This window comes from Phocoena phocoena, chromosome X (assembly GCF_963924675.1).
Source record: "Phocoena phocoena chromosome X, mPhoPho1.1, whole genome shotgun sequence".
In the NCBI taxonomy this organism is placed as follows: Eukaryota; Metazoa; Chordata; class Mammalia; order Artiodactyla; family Phocoenidae; genus Phocoena; species Phocoena phocoena.
Window position 1 is genome coordinate 72,435,438 of NC_089240.1, and position 16,075 is coordinate 72,451,512.

The 16,075-nt window shown below is 36.5% G+C and overlaps 1 protein-coding gene across 1 annotated transcript in view; it reads right to left on the reverse strand.

The window, feature by feature from the left end:
• Positions 1 to 4,605: 4,605 nt before the first annotated feature.
• The window catches only part of CHM (CHM Rab escort protein), a 211,080-nt gene continuing 199,610 nt past the window's right edge, over positions 4,606 to 16,075 (reverse strand). Inside the window, exons 14-15 of the mRNA XM_065900805.1 lie at positions 13,151 to 13,308; positions 4,606 to 6,859 (exon numbers count right to left, since the gene is read on the reverse strand). Of these exons, the coding sequence (XP_065756877.1) occupies positions 6,668 to 6,859; positions 13,151 to 13,308 (350 nt within the window). The 3' untranslated portion in view covers positions 4,606 to 6,667. The remainder of the gene's footprint in view (positions 6,860 to 13,150; positions 13,309 to 16,075) is intronic.

Below are 16,075 nucleotides of genomic sequence, written 5' to 3' on the forward strand. Positions count from 1 at the left end.
TTTTTAAAAAATGGAAGTATAGTTGATTAACAATGGTATATCAGTTTCAGGTGTACTACATAGTGAGTCAATATTTTTATAGATTATACTCTATTTAAAGTCATTACAAAATAATGGCTATATTTCCCTGTGCCGCACAATATATCCTTGTTGTTTATCTATTTTAGATTGATACATAGTTTGTATCTCCTATATCCCTATCTTGCCTCTCCCCCCATCCCTTTCCCCACTGGTGACCACTAGTTTGTCTTCTATATCTGTGAGCCTGTTTGTCTTTCATTATATCGTTCATTTCTTTCTCTGGCTTATTTCACTACACATAATACCCTCTAGGTCCATCCACGTTGTTGCAAGTGACAGAATTTCATTTTTTTTATGGCCGAGTAATATTTCATTGTGTATATATGTACCACATCTTCTTTGTCCTTTCATCTGTTGATGGACATTTAGGTTGCTTCCATGTCTTGGCTATTGTAAATAATGCTGCTATGAATACTGGGATGCATGCATCTTTTTGAATTAGTGTTTTCATTTTCTTTGGATATATACCCAGCAGTGGAATTGCTGGATCATATGGTAGTTCTATTTTTAGTTTCTTGAGGAACCTCCATACTGTTTTCCATAGTGGCTGCACCAATTTACAATCCTAGTAACAATGTACTGGAGTTTGCTTTTCTCCACATCCTCACCAACATTTGTTATTTGTAGACCTTTTGATGATAGCTATGCTGACTGGTGTGAGGAGACATCTCGTTGTTTTGATGTGCATTTCTCTCATGATTAGCAATGGTGAGCATTTTTTTCATATGCCTGTTGGCCATTTGTATATCCTCTTTGGAAAAATATCTATTCTGGTCTTCTGCCCATATTTAAATTGGGTTTCTTTTTGATACTGAGTTGTATGACCTGTTTATGTATTTTGGATATTAACCTCTTGTTGGTCATATTACTTGCAAATATTTTCTCCCATTCCATGGGTTATCTTTTCATTTTGTCAATGGTTTCCTTTGATGTGCAGAAGCTTTCTCATTTGATGTCTCATTTGTTTGTTTGCTTTTGTTTTTCTTGCCTGAGGAGACAGATCCAAAGAAATATTGCTAAGATTGATGTCGAAGAGTGTATTACCTATGTTGTCTTCTAACTGTTTTATATTTTCAGGTCTTACATTTAAGTCCTTAATCCATTTTTAGTTTATTTTTGTATATGGTGTGAGAAAGCAGTCCAGTTTTCCCAACATCATTTGTCAGAGGCTCTCTTTTCCCCATTGTATATTCTTGCCTCTGTTGTTATAGATTAATTAACCATATAAATGTGGATTTACTTCTGGGCTCTCTATTCTGTCCCATCGATCTATGTGTCTGTTTTTGTGCCAGTACCATGCTGTTTTGATTACAGTAGCTTTGTAATATAGTTTGAAATCAGGGAGGGTGATACCTACGGCATTGTTCTTCTTTCTCAAGATTGTTTTGACTATTTGGGGTCTTTTGTGTTTCCATACAATTTTTTGTATTATTTGTTCTGGTTCTGTGAAAAATGCTATTATTGGTGGTTTGAAAGGGTCTGCACCTAGAGGGTATTATGCTAAGTGAAATAAGGCAGGCAGGAAATACAAATACTGTTTTAATTCACTTATATGTGGAATCTAAAAAACAAAACAAATGAACAAACAGAAATAGACTTATAGATACAGAGGAAAAATAGGTGGTTGCCAGAGAGGAGGAGGAGTGTGGGGAGGATGAGTGAAATCAGTGAGGGAGATTAAGAGGTACAAATTTCCAGTTACAAAATAAATGAGTCACGGGGATGAGATGTACAGCATGGGGAATATAGTCAATATTTTAATAACTTTGTATGGTGACAGATGGTAACTAGACTTATCGTGGTGATCATTTTGTAATCTATAGAAATATTGAATCACATATTGTGCACCTGGAGCTAACATAGTGTTGAATGTCAATTATACTTTAATTAGAAAATAATAAAAATAAGTGAAAATAAGAGAAAAATGCTATGTTGATAACATGAAGAGTAATAGTATCGGGCTTCCCTGGTGGCGCAGTGGTTGAGAGTCCGCCTGCCGATGCAGGGGACAGGGGTTCGTGCCCTGGTCCGGGAGGATCCTGCATGCCGCGGAGCGGCTGGGCCCGTGAGCCATGGCCGCTGGGCCTGCGCGTCCGGACCCTGTGCTCTGCAATGGGAGAGGCCACAGCAGTGAGAGGCCCGCGTACCGCAAAAAAAAAAAAAAGAGTAATAGTATCTAATATATATTAGAATGTGAATAGAAAACTAAGAGCTATTATTTCATCTTTTCAAGCTCTACAAATCCTTTGCTGAATTAGTATAGTCTTGAGATTTTTTTCCCACACATGAAAAATTTGAATAGAACAATTCACTAATGCTTCTCGAGTAGAAAGTTGTCCATCTCTAAAGAATATTTCTTTTAGGGGTCAACTGTCTCATTGACAGGAAGAGGATTTACACATGCAAGTCCTATTAACATTAATAGGTGTTACCAGCATAAATCTCCCTGTAGTGATAGGTGAAAAGACCCTCCAGTCTACTAGGATTCAAGTTCTAATGATTACAATCTGTCAAATGGTCCTAAGAGTCATCATCACTAGAAAGAGCAGATGTGGCAACTTGTATGGGAAGGGCATCTCATTGCAGCCCCACAGCTAAACTACGTTAATAGAAAGAAAAGTGGCCTTCAAAGTGTGACCTGGGATGTTGTGTTAAACCTCTTGCATTTTAAAAAAGCCATCATTAAAGAAGAGAATTGAAACATATCAAAACACTTGTTTAAGAAAAAGTGTGAATACTCTTATGAACTGCAAGGTGCTTGAAGGATAATACAGTTACTTGTTTAAAAATTCAATTAACCTTATCTTTCTTAAACTTGATTCATTAATAATCTCACAGATAAATTGCCAGTTTTGAAATAATGATGTTACCTTTTGAATACGTCCTGTCTGGGAAGGTTTAAAAATGACTTGGAATTGAAAGAAAATGTCACTCTTCTTCAATTATTTGATGCAAGAACAAATCATAGTTCAGTGAATGATTTCTGCATGAAAAGAACATCAGCAGTCTCTTATCTGTTGCAAGTAAGCTGTTGGGGACTCAACGACCACAAAGACAAACACTTCAGGTTCACACTCAGCAAGTAAATAAGAAAAACGTTTCAGATTCTCATACACTAAGTGAGATGCGAAAACAGTTTGCAGGTAATGTATCGTAAAGCCATATCCCATGCCTCAGAACACTGATTTCAAATAGAATGAGATCTGATGCTGGCATCTAGAACAGTTTGCTAAGTAAACATACCCATGTATCATTTGATTGCCAAACCTGACACAGTTGGCAGATGCCTAGGAATAAAACCAAGTATACAGCTGGACAATTAACTAATAATTTAAGTAACAGACCAGTATCAACAAATAAATCAGTTCCAAGACAATTTTTAATTTCTTGGCATATATACAAAATTTTAATATTAAAAAATAGGATACCACGCCTGAAAGGCATTAAAAACAGACTTTATTTCCTCTGAAAACTTACTGTTACAGTGTGCAAATTATGAATAATCATATATTCATGCTTTTGGAAATGCATATAAGAAAAATCAATCAAGAGTTGAGAGAGAAATTATCCAATACCAATAGCAGTAAATAACTTATTTGTAAGAAAACTGCTTTGAAGGATCACTACTATTTAGCAATCAAATTTCAACAAACTTTTTTCAAGGTTTTTAGCACTTTAGACAAAGGGCTGCCTTCTTCAGAACTACAGCTGTGACAGAAGTTAATCATTAGTGTGGCCATTATTTTACACAAAGGGCTGCCCATCTCAGAAACTACTATTCCAGAAGTTAACCATTAACATGACTATTTTCCTATGAGCAGCTAGATATCATAGAAGATGGGGAAATTATAACTCAGTTTTCCTATAGAAAAATATATGTTTATAATATACATATCATATATATCTATCTTTTTCTGGGCAGGCATACCAACTAGACAAAAATACAGTAGCAACATAGGGTTAGTAACCAGTTTTCATGTTGATCACTAAACTGAATGGTATTATCATTTTTGGTTAATAAGAAGCATGCATAACATAAACATTTTAAACACATGAATAAAAATTCTTTGATAATAGCTATTTTCAAAATTTAAAATTAGCTACTGAAATTTCTGCATCACATACAGCATTTATATTTTATTCATATGACTTCAGGCTTATGGTTTTACAACAAAACTAAAAGGTTTTCCTTTAAAGCTATGGAAACAAGTAATTGCAGTAATTAAGATAGCTGAAAAGAATGCTCTTAGAATAATTTCTATTACATTCTGAGGCAACAGGAAATATCTAAAGTTCTCTAACACAAGGTTTTTAACAGTTGTGTATTATCTTAATCATCACTAATCATATTCAGGAGCTTTTAAACATTTCAACAGTATTTAATAAATAACCTGGAAGAGAAATTCCGATGCTGGCTAATGGATGAAATAGGGTACAGTATGGACTGGGCCATGAGACCACAGAATATCTCCTTCATTGTTTTAGAGAGCTGTAGTAAAGCTATCAGTATTTTTCTAGTCATTCTGGGTGTACCCTGATTGGCTGTTTATATAAGTGTGCATGCTGCATCAAGAGGCCTTAACTCTAAGACTATAACAAAGTACAATATCTTAATTGGTGCAGTTTACTGCAATTGTATTCAGACTCAATACTCTCATGTAGTGGAAGCTTTTATATTGCTCGTACTGCGGGGCAGAGCCAATACCCGGTGCTTATAGGTATGTATTGTGCATTTAGCCCATGCCGTGGTTGGGTTTCAGGAAATATGATTTAAGATGGATCTGAATCCATGTAACAAAGTAGGTTATAATGTGATTCTATTGTCCCTGATTTGTATAACATTATAAAAGGGGAAGAAAGGGATAGAGGAGATTAAAGAGATAGGAGAGAGGCTATACAATGGGGAGAAGGATTAGGAGTAGCCTGAGAGGCTGGGAAGATTTTCTTCTGGATTCAGCTATATCCGCAGGGGGTTTAAAAGGTGAGGCAAGAGCTACATTCCTTGATTTTTTCCATTTCTCGTGAGTCTGTGACCTGACAGAGCTGGTTTCCTTTAAGATCTTCTCTGAAATCTGGAGAGGTCAGAGCCCTGCTGCAGCTGAAGTATGTAAGAACTATGTGCTTTCTACTGTAGCCATGGCTCTCTGATCAGCAAGATAGGCCAGACTGCATGACAACACACTTTTAATGTATTTATTTATTGAAATAAGTTGTTGAGTCCAAACTATTGCTCAAAAAAGGTAAACCATTAGAGCTTGGCATTTGGAAAGATTTTAATATAGGCACTGTCACTGTAACTAGATTTGCTGCCTATGTACAGCCCTTGTATTTTTAAAAGTTAAGTGCATATTAGGGTTTACCAATTGTCATATTCTATTTAGAGTCCTTGGTTGTTTCAGGTTTACCTACTAGAAGAGGAATATGAAGAGTTTATAGACTGTTTTCCTTATTAAGATTCAAAACCACAATTTCACATTACTATGTTTACTTTTCTATTAGACAATAAAATACTAATTAAGGAAATAGATTTTTATTTTAAAAGCTTAATGCAATAAGAACACTGTGATCTATTGTGTTGGGGGAGGTGACAGCAAACAGTTATTTGCTGCATGAGATCTTTGATATTCACCCCCAAGACAATGAGAAAATTCTGAAACAACTTTTATTCCAGAAAAAACATTCTAAGGATGGCACTGCATTTATCTTCAATATCATTCTCATACAGTAGACATATGGAGAAACTGAGGCCCAGAAGTTAAACAATTTGCTTAATATCATCGGTGGCATAGCTAGGACTAAATTAGGTCCACAGACAATTAGGCTAGTGCTCCAGATACTCGACTAGACAGAATTTCCAAATACCAATGAGCCTATTCAAATCTTTCCACTTCTTTAGTATTGAGCCTTCCTAGTATGTTCAGGATTCACATACAAATATCACTACTAACATTTAAAAGAAAAAAGCACTGAGTAATGAACTCATGACTTGTTTATAAAAGTGTCTACTTTAATATTAGCATTTTCAATACTCAAGATAGAAAACAAAACAAACCTCTATTTCAAGCATAGGCTCCTGCCTGGATCATGACACTTTAGTTTTTATCAGCTATATTTACGTATGCTTTTATCGTTTGTGTCACGATGCTCATACCCATAAAGGAAATATAACTCAAATAATCAAAGGAAATATGTAAGCAGATTTTGAAGATGTGGTTTTCAAACAAAGATCCAAAGTGGCAAGCAAAAGCTGTCCTAATACCATAGAATTATTAACAATGCATAGGATCACTTTCATAAACATAGCTATATTTCTGGGAATCAATCCACTTATAATTTTTATCTGCTAATTCCACAGGTTTGGTATCTTAAAGCAGGCAAGTCAATGTGCTTTACAAGTGTTTTGTGGTCTTGGAATGTCCTTTTTAAGGAAAATTCCCTTTTGGATTTCTATCATCTGTTTCTCTTGGTAATTCTGCATGTCAACTGGCTGCTGCTTTGTAACATTTTTCAAACCTTTCTTCCATCAAGAGGACTCTGAGGCTAGGAGGATTTTCCAAAATGTGCTATTCAGTTTGGTGTATACTCGTTATTCAGAGGGCTCCTCTGGATTTCTCAGATTTGTGCTTTCCCTGGGAGTCTCTGAGTTGGCCTCTGGTATAGCACTGGATTCTGAAGCCTCTGGTTGTAAACTGTCTCCATCAAGGATAATGTCTTCAGGATTTGGTGGGGGTGGACAAAAGTCTTCGTTGGGGCAGATTTGTTGGAAAAGTGCTTCAGCCTGGCCAGGGAAGGAAGGGCACAAGAGTTTTTGAACATTAACGTAAAATGTATGTGCCTTTCTGGAACTATCAAAACAATGAAGTATCACCCTTAAAATTTTCTTTAAGTTGTAGAACTTTACACAGCACACACAAGCTTCTAAAAACTGCTTTCAGAACTCCATGACTTTTCTCCCTCTAATTTATACATTCATTCAGGCCCATCCTTCAAGTATATCAGTACTTGCTAAGACTCTTTATGAAGTGCTCAGATAGTTGAGATTTTAAGGTCATTCATTCTACATGTCAACAGAAATACAATTTCCCTTTATATTCTTTATATAATTTCCTAATAGAGCCTGTTTGTGATATTTGTACAGTCTAATTTAGCATATACTAAGTTTAACAAGTCATTGTTCAAATCAAGAAAATTCTTCATTGTTTGCTCTACTATTTGCTTTTCTAATTTTCCTCTCCCTGTGCTTTGAGGAATATAACACAGTGTCCAAGACAATGGACACTGAATAGATAACCATGCCCAAATGCTGGCTCTGCCACTTAGCAGCAATGTGATCTGAGGAATGCTTACTCAGCTTCTGAGCCTTGCTCTCCTTGCCTATAGAATGGCAGAGAGTAAAGTAAGCCTCTCTATTTGGTAACTGTAATCATTGCTATTAATAATAACATAAATTAAAATGTTGAGATTTAAGCTGAGCTTAGTCTGGCAGGGTAAGAGAATAATAAGGTAAATGTGATCTTAATTAACAACAACAAATACACACACATACAAGAAAGTAAATGTGGCAAGTAGCACTGCTATTCTATTCTAAACATATTCCTGCTATTATTTAGATGAATACAGTTCTTTGTTAGATAAGGGTCCCTGCCAGGCTAGGGAGCTTGCACTCTAGCCTACTGGTAAAAGAACATCATTAAACGGTTTTAAACATATGCTTGTTTTGCTTTAAAGGTTACAATGTCTGTCTGTACCACTTCAACCCTTCTTCCCAAAGTACACTCAAAGTCATCCATTAGGTCAGGAGTTGACAACTATGGCCCACATGTCAGATTCAGTCTGCTGCCTGTTTTCATAAGTAAAGCTTTACTGGAACACAGTTACTCTCATTCATTTATCTATGGTCTATGGCTGCTTTTGCACTGCAATGGTGGAGTTGAGTAGTTGCAAAATACATTATATGGGCTGCAAAATAGAAACTATTTGCCATTTGGCCATCTATAGCTGGTAAACTCTTACATCAGGTGAATAAAACCAGTATCTTTGGGATAGGGTGAAGGGTTGGTTAAGCAGAAACTTTTGAGCTTTGGTGTCGAGTTGAAAGAAGGGACAGGGAGAGAAAAATAGCTTCTTTCCTTCTTAAGTATAGTTCAAAATTATATTTTTAGACATGCCATTTTATTATGGATATTTTGAAATTAAATATTTGAGATGCCTGCTTTGCTTCCATCCTGGGGTCTTACCATATACATCTTTGCTGGAGACATTTAGTCCCTAGAAGCAGGACTGAGGTCAGACAGAGCCTCTACCTCACACTTTAGTTCCTCTAATGGTCATTGTGTCTGTTATCTCTACCTTGTCTGCCTATAGAAGTTCTCCTTCTCCTTTACTCTCTGCATGCAATCAGTGAGCAAATCCTATCAATTTTATCTCTTAGTTCTTGACTCCACCTGTTCCTCCACTAGAGACATAGCCCAGACATGCACCATCTTTCCCCTGGACAACTGCAACATCTCAGAACTGGACTGGTCATTTTGCCGCTAGGGTTCCCCTGTGTAATCCATCTTTATGCTGCTCTTAGAAGGGTCAGTGGAAAATGAAATTCTGTTTATGCCTTTTTTTGGCTTAAAACTCTTCCAACAGGATAAAAATCCAAGATACTTATGGCAAACAACACCCTTCAGGCCTATCTTCTCCGGTCTCATCATCTTCTTCTTCATCCCATCTCTGCCTCTCAGGCCTTTTGCTACACTGTTACCTGTTTATTGGTACTTTCTTAAACATACCATGATGTTTACACCCTGGGCTGGTGCAAATGCTATCAATTTGACTGTCTATCACTTGGATGAAGAATTGCTACTCATCTTTTATATTCTTCCCTGTAAGGTTCTCTGACTCCTAGATACAACTCATGGCTCCTCTATAATACTTTTATACTTTCGATATCATTCTCTTATTGCATATACCACACTGCAATGTCATTTGTTTACACGTTTTTCTCCTTTACCAGACAGTGATTCATCCAGGAATAATGACTGGGTTTTAGTTAACTCTGAATCCTTAGTGCCAGGCATGGAGTAGAATCTCTCTTTCTCTCTCTCTTTATATATATATATATATATTTTAATATATTTATATATAATATATATATAATATATATATATGGAAGAACTTTAGAAATCGTATATTATACAAACGTTGAACATAATTATTGTAACAATTATGATTACTATTATTATTACTGTTCCTCTTACTTCTACTCCAATTCGTCTGTATCTCACACCTTGTCTCCCTTTTGCCACCTCCCTGTAGGATAGATTTTCTCCTGAACTCCAGTCCCTGTGGCTAGATCCCACTCGACCTGTTTTTGTATATCCCTGTCATGAACAATGTGTGTCCTAAGACTGCCAAACAATTGCAGGTTGCCGCCCTGCTTTTATTTGTGTTCTACCTGCTTGTGGAAATCCCACCTTCAGCTCACTGCCATTGGCCCTCTCTGATGCCAATTTCCTAAAGCCAGACTCCAGCCTTTCCCAAGTCTCTCCTCTTTCCAACTGCTGGAAACTTTTAGGGTCAACTGCCACTTTCTGGAAGGTCTATCTAATGCTTCTTGGTGAACTTCATTTCATTTGCCAACTAAGCCCCAGTTCTGAGAGTTGTCACCAAGAGGTTGGTTCAGAGTACTTAATTGTCAACTTTTAACCTTCCTTGCTGTTTTAAAGCCAGAAGTTAGCTTAAAGGGTAAAGACTTTCATGTGGTTAAAATAATTAAAAAGGGCTAATTATATTGTGAATTAGTTTCCTTATATTGGGACGTACAGAGAGGACACGTTGAGTTATTTAGATATTCCTATGTTTCTTTAACATACATCCACACAAAAACATTTTGTCAATCTAGCAGTTTAATGTATTTAGGATGTATCTGCATTAACGAGTTGAAAGTAGCATAGTATACTAGATGAGTGTACAAGCACTGGAATCCAACAGACGTGAGGTTAAACCTTGGATAAAAAATTTAACAGCTATGTGATCTCTGGAAAAGTTATTTAGCCCCTTTGGGGCTTAGTTTCCTCATCTGTAAAATGGAGATGTCACAGATACTTACCTCATAGGGTTGTTGTGAGAACCAAATACAATAATATATATGAGATGATTAGGACAATGCCTGGCATGTAGAAAATGCTCAATGAATGGAAGCTTCAGAAGATATGAGGCCTAAAATTGCCCTCTCCCTCAATGGCTTGAGAAAGTGAATGCTACTGCACTATGTGAGCAACTTGACAGTTACTATGACCTATAAAACTGGTCTTCAACTTACAAATTATGAACCAAAAGTCATAAGCAAGTTGCCGATCTGTCCATATAAACAACATTCTACATGGTGGTTAGACTGCCAGCCCAGTCCACATCAGCCAATACAACCCATTTCATACCTTAAGTATAATACAGAGTACAGTACTATTTAACTATTCTTATTCTCAAGGCAGTGGCAGCTCCTAGGCAATGGGGGTTCCTGAAGAAGGAGGGAGCTATCACTGGCTTGGGAGTATAGACAAGTAGGGACTATAGACCAGTCTGTTCATCAGTACCTGTGGGTAAATGAAACACTCCCTGTATTAAGAAAAGAAATATCTATGTCAGGTTCAGAAAAAAATGGGAGTAACACAAACTACAAAAACTAGCAAGTCACAGAAAGATTCACATAATAGGGAATGTCTTGGTATGCTCCTGCAAACAACTTTAACTTGTGAGTAATAAACAGATCAGATTACTTTATATTTTTAATATGTCTTCAAATCATAAATAGCTTCATATGAACACAGAGAGACAGGTCTATGTTATTCAACATCTATACATTTACAAATAAGAAGAGCAGATGCAAACTTGCCAACTAGCAAAATGAAGCATTTTATTTCAAAAAAAATAAAAGAGAAAAAAAGAAAAATGAAATCTGCAGGTACTTATGTTTCCTACACAGGCAAAGCTTAGGTGATGTTCTGAAGGCTTTTAGAGACAATTTGGAAGACAGAGTCATCAGTTAGTGCTTGGGATGAACACAGCATGACATACTGGAATTAGAACAGAGTTTATCTGAACAAACTGGCTATTTTTATTTTTTATTATTATTTTTTGTGGTACGTGGGCCTCTCACTGCTGTGGTCTCTCCCGTTGCGGAGCACAGGCTCCGGACGCGCAGGCTCAGTGGCCATGGCTCCAGGCCCAGCTGCTCTGCGGCATGTGGGATCCTCCCGGACTGGGGCACAAACCCGTGTCCCCTGCATCGGCAGGCGGACTCTCAACCACTGTGCCACAAGGGAAGCCCTATCTGAATAAACTGGCTATTTTTAAATGTTATTATTGATGCCCTTTAAAGTAGGCATTATAATATTTCTCCCAAAACTGATGTGAGGTTAAAAGCTGTATAACAAATATAAACCTACTTATAATTAACAGTATATAATAATTAGCACCCAAACTAGTATTACTGTTTTCTTCTGTGTGAAAACACTGTACTCAAGTCTATCTTCTTGGGAATCAATATCTCATGATACAATTATCCTTTAATTTTAATCTTTTAGCTTGCAGTTTAGATCACATTAGCACTTCTATATTAAGTCCTTATTTAAGGCCTTCCATTTTGGTTAAAAAAAACATTAAAGTTCACTCAGGAATAAAGTTACCTGGCTGATAACTTGCTGGTAATTTCTTCTTGGAAAAAAATGGACCATCAAAGCAAAAATGACTTGACCATTTTAAGCCATAAATGTAGATATTGAACCATCCTGAGTTCCTATTAAACTAACAGAATAAATGATGGATGAGAGATGTGACTTCCTATTTTTGTTTGTTATCACTGACTAAATATGATTATCCTGGATCACCACTAGACTCTGAAGATGAGAAACAAAGAATCTGGTAAAAAACTGTAAATGTATAGGTCATAGCCTTGCTGCCATGCCTAAAAATTAAAGGCTCAAAAAGGCCATCTGCTCCTATAAGATCCCTACCACTAGTGGGAATGAAACTTCCATCTGTGGTCTTAGAACAACGTTAAATTATCCATTTATTGTTTCAATAAACAGATGCGCCAACTACATTGGTGAAAAGTTTAGACTTATACCTTAAAAAATGGTATTTTCTGCTCTACTCTTCCTGTCAAGTGCAGAAAAGTGTGTTTGTACATGCATATGAATTTTCAGCTTAGTAGACTCATAATTCACTTTTGGCATTTTGTGTCACCTGCTCTGTACCTATTGATAGCCCTGCCCAGGAGTGCTGTCACAAAATTCCACCTTGATTTAACATACTCCTCAGCAGCTATTATAGTAGCTTTGGGACACCAGCTTGTGTCAAAACATTAAAGGAATCATGTTAATTGTGAAAAACTATATGTTCTTTTCCATGGTAAGAATGTGCCTTAAAAATGTGCCATTTTAAAAATACATTTTGTATGCCTTACTAGTTACACTCGTTTACAGAGGAAAAAGTTTGTGTATTTCACAATACAATGATAGGCCACCATTTAAATTAGAAGCAATGTTTCTTTAGAATACTGGCATTATAAATTCATTTTTCTGAATATGTATTTCTAACATCTTCTATCTTTATTCCCACAATGGAACTCATAAACAGTCTCTTGTAGTTCATCATTATATTCAAGAACGTGAAAATATTTGATATTAAAGTGGCTTTGTTGTTCACCGAGAAAAAGTTTAGGGGCAAATTGCAGAGATGGTATTAAATGAGAGAGATGCTTTTTTTTTTTTTTTTTGTAGTACGCGGGCCTCTCACTGTTGTGGCCTCTCCCATTGCGGGGCACAGGCTCCGGACGCGCAGGCTCAGCGGCCATGGCTCACGGGCCCAGCCGCTCCGCGGCATGTGGGATCTTCCCGGACCGGGGCACGAACCCGTGTCCCCTGAATTGGAAGGCGGACTCTCAACCACTGCGCCACCAGGGAAGCCCAAGAGAGATGCTTTTTAAGTTTCTTTTCCCACCTCCTAGAGGAAAAAACAATTCACTTTCCCTACCACACCAACTTCCTAACATAAAACCAAGAAACACCAACAGCCTTACCTGTTTGACTGCATTATCATTTCCTAAAGCACAGTCTGGGCCAGAGCAGACATAAACGTTGGATGGTAAATCATAAGAGTTCCTGCTGACGTCTGAAGAATCTCTCATATTGAAGTAAAGAGCCCACAGAAGTCTTGGCTTTTCAACTTCTTCATTTTCTAAATGTAGATATAAATTTTACTTACATCTAAAGCACAACATGCCTCTCAATTACTACAACATGTAGCCAATTGCTAACAAAGCTACCACTATATATTGTAGTAAATCAGAGCTTTGTATGTAAACTATAGTAAATCTGCATCCACACACTCTAATACATGTGTATGATATTTCAAGCAATGATGGCTTTTCAACCTAAGACAAGTTAGATTTTAAAAATTATTTTGATTATTAAATTACTTAGATTTAACTCCAATCATGTTCCCTTGGATTTCTCTAATTTCTCATCACCAGTAGGAAAGCACTTATGATCATATTCATCTTTAAATCATGCCAATGAAGTGAGAAGTTAACATAAATTGATTTTCTTATGTTTCACATGGATAAACCATCTTAAAAAATTATAAAGTGAGTCAATACTATATACAGGATTATGAGATGACCAGAATAGAGAAATCTATAAAGACAGGAAGTAGGGGAATTCCCTGGCGGTCCAGTGGTTAGGACTCAGTGCTTTCACTGCCGAGGCCCAGGTTCAATTCTTGGTTGGGGAACTAAGATCCCACAAACTGCGTGGCATGCCTGCCCCACCCCCCTCAAAAAAAGACAGGAAGTAGATTAGGGTTACCTAGGGCTGTGGGGGAATTGAGGGTAAGTGCAGGTTAATGGCTAATGGGTATGGAGTATGGGTTTCTTTTTGGAGTGATGGAAATATTCTAAAATTGACTGTGGTGATGTTTGAACAATACATTAAAAAACACTGGATTTTATACGTTAAATGGGTGAACTGTATGGTATGTGACTCTCAATAAAGCTGTTATTAAAAAATAGTATATACAGGATTAAAAATTGGATATCCTAACTCACTAACACTCTGTCCTACTAGATTACAAAAGTAATGCCAACCAACCAACAAATAACAAAAATATGATTATGAGACTGTAAGCTGTTTTCAGTGCACATTCTCTCATTTACAGCAAGCATCTATTATGTGTTAGGCATCAGGCTAGGAGCTGGGGATACAAAGATGAAGTAGACTTAGTCCTTATTCTCTTGCTCTTTCATGTTCCCTAATACAGAGCCTAGCACATAACAGATGCTCAATGAATAATTTCTGAACCAATTTTAATTCTGCTTTCAGGTATAATCAAAGCATGATGTGCTTATTAAAAGATCCAGCCCTCTTAATCTCAATACCTAAAGCCTAATCCTTGCTATCTTAATAATTATTTCTATGCCTTTCTTCTTTAGAAATGTTATAATTACATTTTCTTTGGTTGAAAACAGAAAATATTGCTGTTAATATATTTATTGACTACAGTGTTTTCTTAGCCTGAATCTGAAGAAAAATTCAAATTCTGTACAATGATAATAAAGGATGTGCATGACGATTACCCAAGACCATAAGGCACCTTGTGAATCATAAAGAAAATTCTAAAGGTATAATTATCTAGTTAATTAACTCTTATTGGTAGATTTATAATCAGTGTAGAAAAGTTAGCTAATTGCATTCTTCAGTTAAAAAGAATGTCCCATTCCCCAATTCAGGACAAATAGGTTTTTTATTATACTTAATTTAAAATATCTCCACTACAACAATACCAAATATGTTCTCTTTCTAGCTCATCCTGAATAATCCATAATTATTAATGTGATAGGATGAAGAAACTCTGGATGAAGTGATCCTCTAAGATGCCCCTTTCTAATGCTAAGATCTATGAGTCTAAGGTATCACTAACTTCATGTAAAGCACACAATAGGTGGCAAAACCTACTTACTTACAAAATAAAGGAACATAAGAGACTCACATTTCACAGCTAAAACCATATGGCTCTTAGTAAATTTATTGGTGAGCTTAGTTTCAGTAAATCTTACAGGAAGATGGTTAAACATACTACCTATCACTTGTGAAACCAGACTCTAGGAGCATTGCAGAAAAGTGAGCTAAGGTCTGGAAGTCCTTTAATATTGCTCATTCCATTTCTAAGCATATACTAAGAGAGCTTATCTTACATTTTATGAAAGTTCCAGCTCAGAGGAGGGCTTTCACTCAATAAAAGTTGGGGGAAATGAATAATTCAATTATAGGAAAGAAATTTCATAGAGGTTGAAGTTTTGAAAAGAAACCGAGAGGAAGATGAAAAGTTGACATAGGCTGAAGATAAATGCTCTAGATACAAGGGAGTTATCGGGCTTTGACCTTAAAACCCTCAAAGAAACAAGTAATTGCTTCATCTTTCTTTGAGGCCAGCTGGAAGGCAGAGAGATAGCTGGAAAAATAACATGCAATTGTGCAGTGCAAAATTGTCAAAAAAATTATTAAAGCTGTCGAGGTTTGGTTAGGAATACATCACTTGGTCAGAAATAGAATTGGTTTTCTGTAATAGCTCGTTTCATTCAATTAGATTGTGCAAAGGACTAAACAAGTAACAGTTAATTTAGAATAAAATCTTGGGCGAATTAAACTGAGGCAAGTACAGAATAAAGTAGGCTGAAGAAAATCAACAGTGGCACACCAAATAAAAGCAACAAGTAGTCTATAGCTGCATGCCATGTTTAGGGAGAGAGTGAACTATTTTAGCAACATAGCACAGTAGCACAAGACCAAGAGAGTAGGAAGACTGCCACAGCTGTGACCTAGACTGGACACAACAAATAGAAAAAGGAATTAAGATAAGGCATTTTACTTCTCAGCTCAGTAAAAACACCCTCACCAGCCACCTATTTCAAAATGACACCTATAAGGGGAATTCCTGCATTTAGGCA